Source organism: Kryptolebias marmoratus, linkage group LG3, assembly GCF_001649575.2.
Source record: "Kryptolebias marmoratus isolate JLee-2015 linkage group LG3, ASM164957v2, whole genome shotgun sequence".
NCBI classification, from domain to species: Eukaryota; Metazoa; Chordata; class Actinopteri; order Cyprinodontiformes; family Rivulidae; genus Kryptolebias; species Kryptolebias marmoratus.
In genome coordinates this window covers 5,713,212-5,725,825 of record NC_051432.1, presented here as the reverse complement: position 1 = coordinate 5,725,825, position 12,614 = coordinate 5,713,212, and the positions used below count along the sequence as shown (strand labels likewise).

The following is a 12,614-nucleotide window of genomic DNA, read 5'->3' as shown; positions in this document are numbered from 1 at the left end:
TGCAGTTTCACTCATATTTGTGACAAGCAGTGAACGACGCTGGGAAATGTCAGAACTTACTGAGCACGGCACCCATCAGAAACGAGCCAGTGGACGTGATGCGCAGGGTCAAAATGAACAAACGAACGGCGGGTCGGCTTCAGACACGGATGCCCAAAAGCTCACGTACGACCAGAAGACGGAGCAGGCGAGGGTGAAGGCGAGGCTGTTTTCTGGAGGGCGAAGAGTCAAGGTGGGTGGTCTTTCTAACCAGATGGGAGGCTTGTCAACACAACGGCACAAAACATCCAAGACAACCCACTCCCACTTCTCTCAACTGCACCTAATACAGTGCACTGCAGAACTCATACAGCAATGTCAATAATGTAAACTAATTATGTTGATTTAGCTGAAAATTCATCATTTTTTATCTTCCAAGGTACATTTAAGTGTTCAGATTTCTGTGAAAGGGACATTTAAGGGATATTTTAAGTTAAGATAATGATAATTTAAATAAAGTTTCAGATGGTGGTATAGTTGAATGAAAACTCAAATAAACTAAAAGGTGGAGAATCAAAAAAAGAGACAAGTTTACAAGGTAAAAGAAACAAAGATATTCTCAAAACTGTCTCTGGGAGAAACTCAGGAAAAGCCCTCAGAGTATTAAAATTAAAAAAATGTGAAAAAACAAATTACAGAGCTACTAAAATGGCAGCAGAGTTGACCCAACTTTTAACACCTCAGTTCTCATGAGTTTGAAGCTGGATACTGCCGATGAGCTGACATTGCTGAAGCTCCCCCAATAAATAAATAAAGTTAAACGAAGCATGAATCGAGTTGACTCCAAAAGTTAATTGTAGACGTACATCCATTGAATACTTTAGGAGAGTTTCAATAAAATCCATGTACTGGTTCATGAAACAGACAAACACAAATACAGGCAATTACATTTTGGATCATAAAAAGGATAATGTGAAAGTAGATTTGTTTTTTCTAGTAGTATTTATTCCTAAATTACTAAAGTGTAAATGATATGCAGTTTAAAAGTCTTTCTTTAAACTGTTATTTCACTTGGCTGTGACTGCTGGTCACTAGTTGGGAATTTAATACTGAGAGAAAATTGAAAAAAAAAAAAGATAACGTTTTAGTCTTTTGCTAATGCCGTTCATAATTTGGCAGCACAGTGAGATACTGGCTTTATACTTGATGAGACAAACTTAAAAGTCTTATCTAGAGTTTGATTCACTACACATTTTTTTTTGTTACGTTGATTTTTTTTTTTTTTTCCGGACATAAGGAGCCTCTGCGTGAGTAATAGACGCTAAATTTGATTACGTTCTATAGGCATAATTTGATGTTTTATGTCAGGGAACGAGTGATAAGAATCCATTGAAAACACAAAAGCATTTCCATATGAAGCCCTTGAAAAGCGAAAGAGCAGAAAACAGACCCCTCCTTTTTGTGAGAGGCTTTTCCAGTATGAACAGTCTTACATCTTTTAAGGAGTCAAGTGGTTTTGCTTGTAAAATGTCAGAAAGCAGATTATTCAGTGGTGTCTGCAGCTGAAACGACTAATCATATTTTACAGTGCAAAGTGTTGGGTGACGGGTGGAAGGGTGAGTTGAGGATAAAGGAGGAAGTTTAGGGCGGTACCTACAATTGCAGAGCTGCTTTTGACACAAACCTTGCCCCTCAGTCTATTTCACTTCTCCTTCGTCTGTTTTCTCCTTGTTCATTTAGGCTTTTTAAGGTCGTCTTCTTGGACTGAAACAAACAGTTATTACATTATACTTTAAATTTATTAGCAGCCGTTAAAAATACATTTTAAACAAGTAAATTAAGTTTATGCATAAATGATTTGTTCACGAGCAAACTACAGCTCATTAGGGACTCCTATTCTCTCTGATGCCCGTCTTTACTCTGGATACAGAGCACCAGTCGAAATAGAGGAATAAACAGAGAGGAGAGGACCTGTGAAGCTTAAAGACTGTGGGGTGTCACGTTGCACGACGGGCACAGTGATAAGTGGCTCTGCTGAGGCATTCAGAGTTGGCTCCGACAGCTGAAGTTCCTCAGGTTATTATCCAGCTAGTTTTCAAGTTTTCACTGGCCATTTTCATGAATTGTTAGGTATGACAATTAGAGCGTGTGATCCAGCAGGAAGTCTGGACCAAAAACAAAAACCTTGGATGCACAGCAGATACAGTGTGTCAAAGTTTTAGTCTGCTTTTAATGTTTGTAGTTAGATGATTGAAACTGTGACCAAGCTTCAGCTGCGTGGTTGATTTGAGGTAAAACAGAAGAAATTGGAGATAGACCTCCTTTTTTCATTTTCCCACCCACTTTGAGCTGTGCACCAGTACCACAGCATGATGCTACCACCCCCATGCTTGACAGTGGGTACAGTGGTCTTAGGTTTGAAAGCCTGACCTCGAATCCTTCAAACATACTTCTTTTCACCGTGCCCAAAAACAAAAAAAAAGTTCAATCTTTGTTTTGTCTGACCGTCAATCTTTTCTCCAAGAGGCATTTGGCTCGTCCATGTGGGGCCGCTGCAAATCCCAGCCAAGCTTAAAAGTGTCATTTTTAGAGCATGGGCTTCTTTCTTCATTAGGACCCTCTCAGTCCACGGAGATGTAAAATCTGGAGTTCCAGTAGTTTCCAGTTTATGGCAGGTTTGAGCCTGAGTGGTTCCTGAACATCTTAATCAGCTTCCCTTCATCCAAGGGCAACAGATGAGTACTGATCAATACAATGAGTGCCGTCAAACAAATATCTTTGTATGCTGGCAAAGGGAAACTACTATCTGCAGTCGACCATGCTTGTTCAGCAAGTGGTTAGTGGGCTGTGGCTTTGTCAAGTTAAAACACATCTATGAACCTAGAAAATCCCTAATAAATTCAAACTTGTGCACCTAGTTTTTGTTTTTGAAAACCATTAAAAGTTGTATGTTGTGTAATCATTCTATCACTGAAAACATACAGCACGATAAAAGTAAAATAATTAACGACATTAATGCTTATGATGAGTGGATGTAAACGTCCTACTGCAACAATTAGACCTTGTGATACAGAAAGTGAATTTTATCAGATAAATCAGTTGCTGTTCCTCTTTCTTTGAAACCGATGTTTCAAGTGAAATTAAAGTACTGTTAAAACACTCACAGTTCATAGAACAAAGGAAGCATTTGAACTTGTGACCGTAACAAGATCAGGTTGCATTTTGTGCGCTTCTCTTCAGTGCAGGGCCATAGCTACCATTGAGGACACCGAGGTCCGGACCTCACTATTTTTCTGCTGTGTATATTATTAAAAAATTAATCAAAACAACGCTTTTGAACGGCGTGGTTCTCTGTGTAGCTTCACCAGTTTACTGTAGGAGGCGCTGCAACTGTGTTCAGTCAAACTCAATGTCTACGAAGAAGAGCGCAGCTTTGCTACCTTACTGCTAAAATAAAGACCAGAAGAAGAAGAGCGCCACATTTCTTGTGAGCAGCTGTGACAGACTAATGTTTCCATTTCAAGAGCTAATGTTTCCATCCATTAAATTAAGACAAAGTTTTTTTTTTCTTTTTGTTTAGGTTTGACCTTTTTTTAACCAGTTTTAGAAATGAACATGGATCATTTGTTTATTTTATCCAGACGATGAAAAGGCTGTGTACTCAGTTTGCATTTTTTAGGGTGATAAACTCCATGGTGGGGTATATACCACACTTTTCCTTCACTGATTATCATGTACGATTTCAGCATATCGATTACATATCATGTCATCCATAAATGCTATGTAATCTTTCTTGAAGGTGGTACTCTTGTCAAACCTTCTTTTCAAGCTTTGGAGACGTTGCTCGGCAATACAGCAATTGGCTGGTAAAATAGGATTTTCAGCCTCAAAGGGCAAATCAATACAATAATGTCCATTAATGAATTGTGCTGTATTGTTCATGACATTCATAAACTTGATATCTTCTCTGAACATTTTAATCTGCTCTTGGGATGTTGTTTTTATTGAAATCGTAATTGTATTGTTCAATCAACATTGTTTCAGAAATCCTATTTGAAGTGAAAACACGACAACCTGTTTTGTTCCTTTCACTTTCATTGATGACCTATCCATACAAGCCTTCATTCTGACTGTTTATCAGCTTCCATGGCTCCATTATTTAGGTGCATCTGTGCCAATGAGCACATCTACATCAGCATCCAAATTGTGGAGCTTGATACTTTACAGGTATGGCCACTTGGCAATGTCCTCCTGCTGTGAAATGTTTTGCTTTGAAACAGGCATTAGGTTTTGTGTCGTAACATCTGAAAGTTCAGTGAAATCATTTTTATCAAGTGCTGCTGCTTGCAGTCCAGAGATGATGTTTGTACTCACAATGTCCTTATGTCACATAGTTCGCAGCTGGATGTTTGCTCTTTTGCCTTTCAGTTGCAGCTTTCTGGCCAAACTTTCTGTACAAAATGTGCCTGTGCTGCCCGGGTCCAAAGAATGCATAGGTCTGCACAGTTGTATTGGTTTTTAGACTTCGGACCTGAACTGCAACAATAGAAAGGATTGAGTTATCTTCATCACAGACTCTGATATGATTACAGGTTTGAGTCATTGTGAAGATAGTACTCAGAGGGTTTTGTGGCTGTCTGGAAAGAGCCTCTGTACTTTCCTTGTCAATATGCAGGACACTGGGATGCTGTTGATGACATACAGAACAGACCAAACGATGTCTGCATTCTCTGCTTATGTGTCCCGACTTCAAACAGCCAAAGCATAAGCCCTTTTCTTTAATAAAGTTTACTTTATCTCTATGTGGCTTCTCCTTGAACTTAAAACATTTGTCAACTGTATGATTACTTAGAAGACAATACAAACAGCTGCAGTTTTTGGAGGACTTGATCCTATTTCCAGGTGTACATTAACTTTTCTCTGCAAGAAAATTTGTAGCAAAGCTACTTTTCTTCTGTTTTACAAAACTGCTATTGGGAGTTTTGGAGCTGAGCTGGTGAAGGTCTGTAATATTGCCAAATAATGGCCCGCCAGGCTAATAGTAAGCTGGGGGAAACAGTGGTGACATGGTACAGACAAGACCTTCCTCAGCCAGGAGATTCATAGATGGATGATAAAGAACCAGCCTCCAACAAGCCAAAGAAACATTAAATCAGATAGATAAACAATTCTATCCAAACATCCACTGTATCCTGTATTGGCAGCACGATGGATTAGTGGTTAGTACTGTGGCTTCACAGCAAGAAGATCCTGGGTTCAAACCCCGGGTTGGACCTGGGCTCCTTCTGTGTGGAGTTTGTATGGGTTTCCTCCCAAAAACATGCCTCTGGACACAGGAGAATCTCACTGGTATTTGATAATAAGGGAAAATCTTGTGTTCTGAATGTGTTTGTGCAGTGTGAACAATCAACATTCATATAAACTAATTCATGTCATGTCAGTGACTCATCGTGGTTGTGCCCTGAGTCGTCCGTTGATCCTCATGGATTTACAAATACATGTCATATACACATTCAAGTCACTTGTTTTAAATAAATGCTTCTATTTTAATTAAGTTTTGGTCTTCATTGTAACTGATGTGCAGGGGGATAATGAGTGGTTGACCTCAGTATTTTTTAAAGTCTGGCTATGGCCCTGCTTTAGTGTACTTGTCCCTTCAGCAGGAAAGATCAGTGCAGATCAGCTCAACCAAAATCGGAAATATCTAACAATCAGCAAAGTTAATTCAGTGAATAGTTTACAGCCTTTGTGAGATGTATGGCGACCTTAGAGAAGGCTACAGCTAATAAATAACTCTGTGCAGCACGTACAAAAAAAATAGATTTTAGTTCAGGCAGGGACAATGGTCCACATAAGAACTAATCAGAGCTCTTGTTTGTCCTATTTGTATTTGTGTTGTCAATCTGTGTTGGGATCAGTTACTGAACAGTGTGTCAATGAGAAAACAGGCAAGGGTAACCTGACGGAGATAGACTGAAACAGATTCTCACTGTAGGACCAGATCCTCGGGGGAACTCCATACAAACTGGTTGGGAGAAATGTCAGCCTGTGGGTTGTTGTCTTTCTGCTGGTTGTTGTGACAAGGAGGAACGTGAGGAGTTAAACAGAGATGGAAAAGGTAGAAGAAATTGACAGCACCTGGGTGTGTGAAATTAGTAAAAGACATTGAAAAAGCAGGCAAGAAAAATCTGATCCAAAAATGAAAGAGAGAAGCAGATGAGGGAGCAGAAGGGTCAGAGATGTTAGAACTGTTGCAGAGTGAACTTTTGATAGCATCTGAGCAGAGATTAAAAATGACTAACTTTAGGTGGTAAATAAATAACCTTTTTGTGTGACTCTGGCACAGCTAGAACTGTAGAGCCTCCTCATGTCAAACTGTGTTATCTGAGGTTTGTCATTGTAATCTTCTTGTTACAGATGCTAAGAATATTTATTGTTTCAACTGAGAGAGGCTTGTCAGCTGAAAGATGAACTCCTGGTTACCACAGGACCAGGATCAAAGACAAAATTTATGTTTCTCCTGAAAATAAACCTATCATTTTTAAGAATCTCTACAGATAAGCTTCTATGGTTTGAGACATGTCTCAACAGGAGTGATGGTAGCTATGATTAACAGTGTTCACAGCCCATGGGTTTACAAATTACTCTAAACGGTTCTGTTTAACATGTTAAACTTGTGCTGGACACAGTCTGCAAAGACCAAAAAGAGGACAATTTCCAGAGTAACCTTTTCAACACGTTTGTATGGATTTCATTGAGTTAAATGGAACATAGACCTGTCCCAACTTCTTAGAGACGAGTTGCTGCCATCAAATAAAGTTTCTTACTTTCAACATTTGATATGTTTACTATGTTTCATCATTCAAAATATATGTCTATGCATTCTGGTTTTATTTTATTATTTATTTATTTTACACAATGTCCTGCTTTTTTAGAATTGGGGTAGTTTCCTGGACCAGCAAACACTTGTGTCATTTGTGGGTTTTTACAATTGTTTGCTAGACACTCTAAACATTGGCACTTTCTGAGTTCTGTAATAAAATAGTTATGGTTTTTTGCTATTTTCTTGTCTGTGCTACAGTAAAAAAAAAAGAAAAAGAAACATTTGCCTCCACCTTTATTTGTGTCACAATCATTTACATGACTGTCATTCTGTTTGGGAAATAAGAAAAATGTGAGCTTTAGAAAATGTAATATAGTGGTGGTCAAGGAGCTTTTACAAAATAACTTTGCACTTTGGGCCCATCCTCCTTCCTTTCCAAATGGCACCACCCAGTCCTACAGCATAAAACCCTCCACCAACAAACTCGGACAATCATTGAGTTGCGTCCCACAGTTCACGATCATTTTATAAACCAGCCATGGGTGAATTTTCTTCCTGCGATGAGTCAGAAACTGTCTTTGAATCTACAATATACCGCTATAGGATCCCTGCAATTTTTTACCACAAAGACACCCAGACTCTTCTGGCCTTTGCTGAGCAAAGAAAAGGAATAGCTGATGAAACTGCAGATAAGCTGGTTATGAAACAAGGAAAGCTGGAGAAGAAAAGCAGCAAATGGACCGTTCAGGTAATCATTCCAGTCAACTGTTTGTTTGCTACTTTACTAGTATTTATACAGTTTTCTGTCAGACCTCATGCTTTGTTTTAATGCCTCTGAATGATGTATTTTTTTCAGTGGAAAGAGTTCAAAGTTGTAGAAGAAGCACAGCTTCGTGGACACCGCTCAATGAACCCCTGCCCGGTGTCTAATAAAACGACAAAAAAACTCTTCTTATTTTTCATTTGTGTTCAAGATGGTGTCACTGAACAGCAGCAGTTAAATGATCACTATAACCAGGCCCGGCTCTGCTACATCACAAGTGAAGATCTTGGAAAAAAATGGAGTGGAGTAACTCCAGTGCAAATTAGTCTGCCTGATCACTCTGTCATTCTTGATGTTGGACCAGGTCATGGACTTCAAACCCAGGGGGGGAGAATGATTGTTCCAGCTTACGTTTACACCGGTGTGGAACATGCCAAGCCTAAGCCACATGCAGCCTCCATCTTTAGCGACAATGATGGTAAGAATTGGTGGTTTGGTAAAATCATTTCAAAAAAATCAGTTGAATGTCAAATGGCAGAGGTTTGTGAAGATGAACACAGGTTCATCTACTGCAATGCCCGTACTGAGGGAAAGTATCGAGTGGAAGCCTTCAGTCGGGATAATGGAAGCACATTTTCCTTACTTGAAAAAAAAAAGTGGAAACTTAGGGAAACACCTAAAGGCTGTCATGGAAGTGTAATCTCCTTTCCAGCTCAAAGTGAAGATGAAAAAGCAAGTAACACCTGGCTGCTCTTTACCCACCCAACAAAAGGGAAAGAGAACTGGGAACGATGTGATTTAGGAGTGTATCTGAACACATCTCCATCTGATCCAGCGGCGTGGAGCAAACCCTGGATTATCTGGAAAGGAGCCACTGGTTACTCAGACCTGGCTTACATTGATGATGGTTGGTTTGCGTGTCTGTTTGAGTGTGGGGAGACGAAAAACACTGATAAGATTGCCATAAGACTTTTTGACTACAGCAGCATCTCTAGCAGCGTCTCTAAAGAGGACTGCTGCTGCAGTCTGTTATAGATCAGCTCACATTTACTCCTGCTTCTGTATGAATAAAGATTTGACATTGTCATTTTAACTGTGAAATCATGGCAGCCATAACTGCTGGTGTTTCAACATAAATTCCATTTTTATTTTTTAACAGTGAATCTACACACATTACTGGACCATTTAGAATAAACACGTATTTACTCTGCAAAACTCTTAAAATGTATGTTAAGGAGACACAAACAGAGTCATATGATAAGTTTTCAGCAACAGTTGCATTCTCCCATGATTTCCACTTACAGGAAACTAATGTTTTCCAAAGAATTGTAGCAGGAAATTTATTTTTTGTTTTCAGTTTGTATGCATCACTAACAATAAATCATTATTTTTTATATACACAAATTAGTCTGTACTTCTAATATGCATTGGAAAAGCTGTTATCATCCACAATGCTTTGAAAAAAAATGTAATGAATAAAATATATGCTTTATTATTGTAGAAAATAAAATTTATAATGACAGTCTGGGTATTTTTTGTCATTTTTGTGTCAATATTTGTCTTTTTGTTTGTTCTAGCTTTTGCAAATCAACTTGACAGGATAAATTTAATCACCAGAATTTAAAATCATTGAGTTCAAATCTCTGCTTGTGAGGTTTTGATTCTAGAGATCCCAGAAGCTCAGAGGTTTTATAATGTTAATGGTGACTGATGGGACTGAGAAAGTGAGGTGAACATCAGCTCTGAATATTAGCCCCAAATAGAAAACTATTTTTAAAAAAACTAGAAGCACTCAGAGAGCGAAGACCTTCACTGAGGCCACAGCCTGATTAAAACACAGTGAGATCCGGATCATAATCTGGATCAGAACCAAAATCTAATCCATTGTTTTTTGTGACAACCCCAACATTTCCTGAACATTTCATCGGTTTTTATCTGATCTTTGCTGACAGACAGACAAACAAACCAACGGACACAACCAGAAACAGAACCTCCTCGGTGGAGGAAACATGTAGGAGCAGAGACAAGGTTTTGACAAAGGGGTTACATGTGACCTTTGACCCCATGAACCTTGAAATCCATAGGGATCACCCCTGACCCATGAGGTGTCCAGCTGTGGACTTTAACCCTCCTGCTATACAGCTGCAGAGTTAGAGCACAAGCTGACCTGGGACCTTGACCTTTGACCGGATCACCTCCAAAATGTAATCACTTGTTCCTTGACGTGTCCTGAAAATTTCATGAAAATCTGATCATAACCTTTTTAGCAATCATTGTTTCTGCCATCTCACTGCAAGTTGATGCTGTTCTTGTTTCAAACCCTGATTTTAATCAGAACCTCTTGACTCAAACAAATGGAGCTGAAATGTTTAGTCAAATATTAGTAGTATTATTAATAAGAAAAACTTGGATTAAAGATTAACTAGACACACATAAGTTTATGCCAAACCACAGTTAAGCATAAAAAAATCATGAGCTAATAAGCAGACAAGTACTTTTTCCCACCTGCAGCCGAAGGTGAAGGGATGAGAATGTTTCATGTCTGTGTGTGTTTGTTAGGCATGTTTCTTCCTTTTAATGCCGGTCATGTCTTCTTGAACATCTGTCACATATTTCCAGGTTTTAGAAACTGAACAGAGGTCACACTTTGTACGAATGAACTCGCTGCTTTATATTTCCTGTCAGAGCTCACGCAGCATACATCTCAGGGACTCGCTTCACTCACGTTCCTCGGGGCTGCATGGGCCGCGTTCTGCTTAGCAGGACTGTGAGTCTACATGTATTCATTGGATGTTTTCTGTTTTTATTGCTGTCATAAATCTGTCATGATCACTATAAATTGGCCTTCTTTATAAAAAACATATAAAAAACCCTTCAGTGTCAAAGTGGAACTATATTTCTACAGAGTAATACCAATTAAATACAAATATTTGATGCAAAATAAGTGATTGAATAAATATTCACATTAAGGAGACAATTCAGATAAAAGATGATTAAAAAGTAAAGTCAGGGGATGGATGCAGAAGGTCCTAAACATCTCCAGGAGTTCTGTTAAATCCATCATCAGGACATGGAAGGATTATGGGACGTGTAAATCTACCAAGAGCAGGATGTCCTCACAGAGTGACTGTGAAGGAGGAAAACACTGAGAGAGACCACCATGACCCCTGTGAGCTCTCTGAAGGAGGTCCAAGCTTCAGCAGGTCAGATGATAGAGACTGAGCTCCAACAGCTGCTGATCAGGTTCTTCACCAGACTGAGCTTCATGGGAGAGAGGCAAAGAGAAAGACTCTGTTGAAGAAAACTCTGATTAAATCCTGACACGAGTCCCTGAACAATCTATACAAACTCTAGCCGTATTTTTTTGCAAAGAAGGCCAATTTCTAGGGATCACGACTGATTTATGACAGCAGTAAAGGCAGAAAATATCCACTTGTTCAAACTTTTCCAAGGAGCTGTAAGTGAACGCACCAGGAGAAGCAAACTGTTCTCTGAAGGGTTCCTTAAAGGAAGGCAGCTGTTGTAGACGGGAGGTGACCAGTATTACTGTTTGTTTGTAGCCTTTTAAAGTTCAGTTTAACAATAAAACAAACTAAAGAAAATCCCCAAAATGCTCTAAATGGATGTCAAACTAACCACGATGCACTCCTACACAAAAAAAGCCCTTTGTCAGAAATGTTGATGCATTGTTGGTTTAAAGGAATAACATTCAGGTTAAAAGCAAAAAGTTGCACGTATGATTTCTTGAGCAGACACAAACAGGTGTTGGACGATGACCCAGTTTTCATCTTCCTTGCATGAGGATTTATTTACAAGATCATTTTCAGTAACTTGTCTAAAAGCAGCACAATCTGAAACCTCAAACACATGAAATATATCTTGTTTAATTACTCTTATGTACATTTCCAGTAGTTTTATGCTGTTATTCATAGCGTACCTCCACCTGAAGCTCAAATATTAGAGAAGTTTAGAGCTCTGAATTTTACTTTTTGAATGCATGTTTCCCTTTTATTTTCTCTAACTTGAATTGGGCAACATTTGGTTCTGTTGTGGATTTCCTTTTGGAACGATCTGAATTTGTCCTCACAAACGCTCACACTGGGCAGGTCAGGATTAAAAAACAGCCCTTCGAGCTGCGCTTGTCATTTATTCCACCCAAATACAGTCTGCATACGAAGAAAGTCTAAGACCTTAAATGCCCACACGTTCTGACTGTCATGTGCTGCTGTGCTTTCATTTAATTAGGCTGTCTTTTTACTTTTCTCTCTAAGCATGACGCACACAGGCAGGGAGAGCAGGGAACACACGTTTTCAGCATTTCAACTAATTAATAACCCCACACAAACATGGGACGTATGTGAGGTACACGTGGAATACACCTTACATGTTTTCCCATGGGATCTTGGAACATTTTCAGTTTCATGTTTTTGTGAAAATGTTTTACCACGTGTGAGAAAACGTGTTCAGTTCATCTGTTTTTCTGTATAAGAACACCCTCCCTGATTAGCTAAAAAGAAAAACAACAAGGCAGTGTTTCTTAAAATTTGGTTTCTTTTCAAAAATCATGTGTGTCAAACCACTTTACTTTATATTCCCCTTTTTCAAAAACAGTGCACCTATTGTTATAAAAAAATAGGTAATGCAATTTATTTTTCCATAAATATAAAGTGCCTTTTGTCTGAGTTTTATTTTAAATAATTTATTTTTCTTCTCAAAGAATAAAAAAATACAGTAAATATGATCAGCAATGCTTTCATTAGTCATAATGCTTGTGGTGTTTATTTTTACCCAAATCAATTATGTTTAAACATGCTGAATTTACAGATTTGATTCATTTTACTGCATTTAATTGTGTGAATGCTTTTAAGCATTCACACCATTGTTTTCCTGTTTCTCTTTCTTATCTATTATTCTTCTTTCACTATTCCGTACGTTTTTCGGCATCTAACTCGTTCCACAATTTTTCAGCTATTTCAACCATTCATATATCAAAACGTTCAGCTCATTAATGACAAGACCGCTATGACTTTTGGTCTTGGTGCAATTTCG

At 38.6% G+C, this 12,614-nt stretch overlaps 1 protein-coding gene across 1 annotated transcript; it reads left to right on the top strand.

The window, feature by feature from the left end:
• Nucleotides 1-7,053: 7,053 nt before the first annotated feature.
• LOC108244346 (sialidase-3-like) lies at nucleotides 7,054-9,034 on the top strand. Its single transcript, XM_017430469.3, has 2 exons — nucleotides 7,054-7,550; nucleotides 7,659-9,034. The coding sequence occupies exons 1-2, from the start codon at nucleotides 7,341-7,343 to the stop codon at nucleotides 8,598-8,600; spliced, it is 1,152 nt and encodes a 383-aa protein (XP_017285958.1). The 5' UTR covers nucleotides 7,054-7,340; the 3' UTR covers nucleotides 8,601-9,034.
• The last annotated feature ends 3,580 nt before the right edge of the window (nucleotides 9,035-12,614 follow it).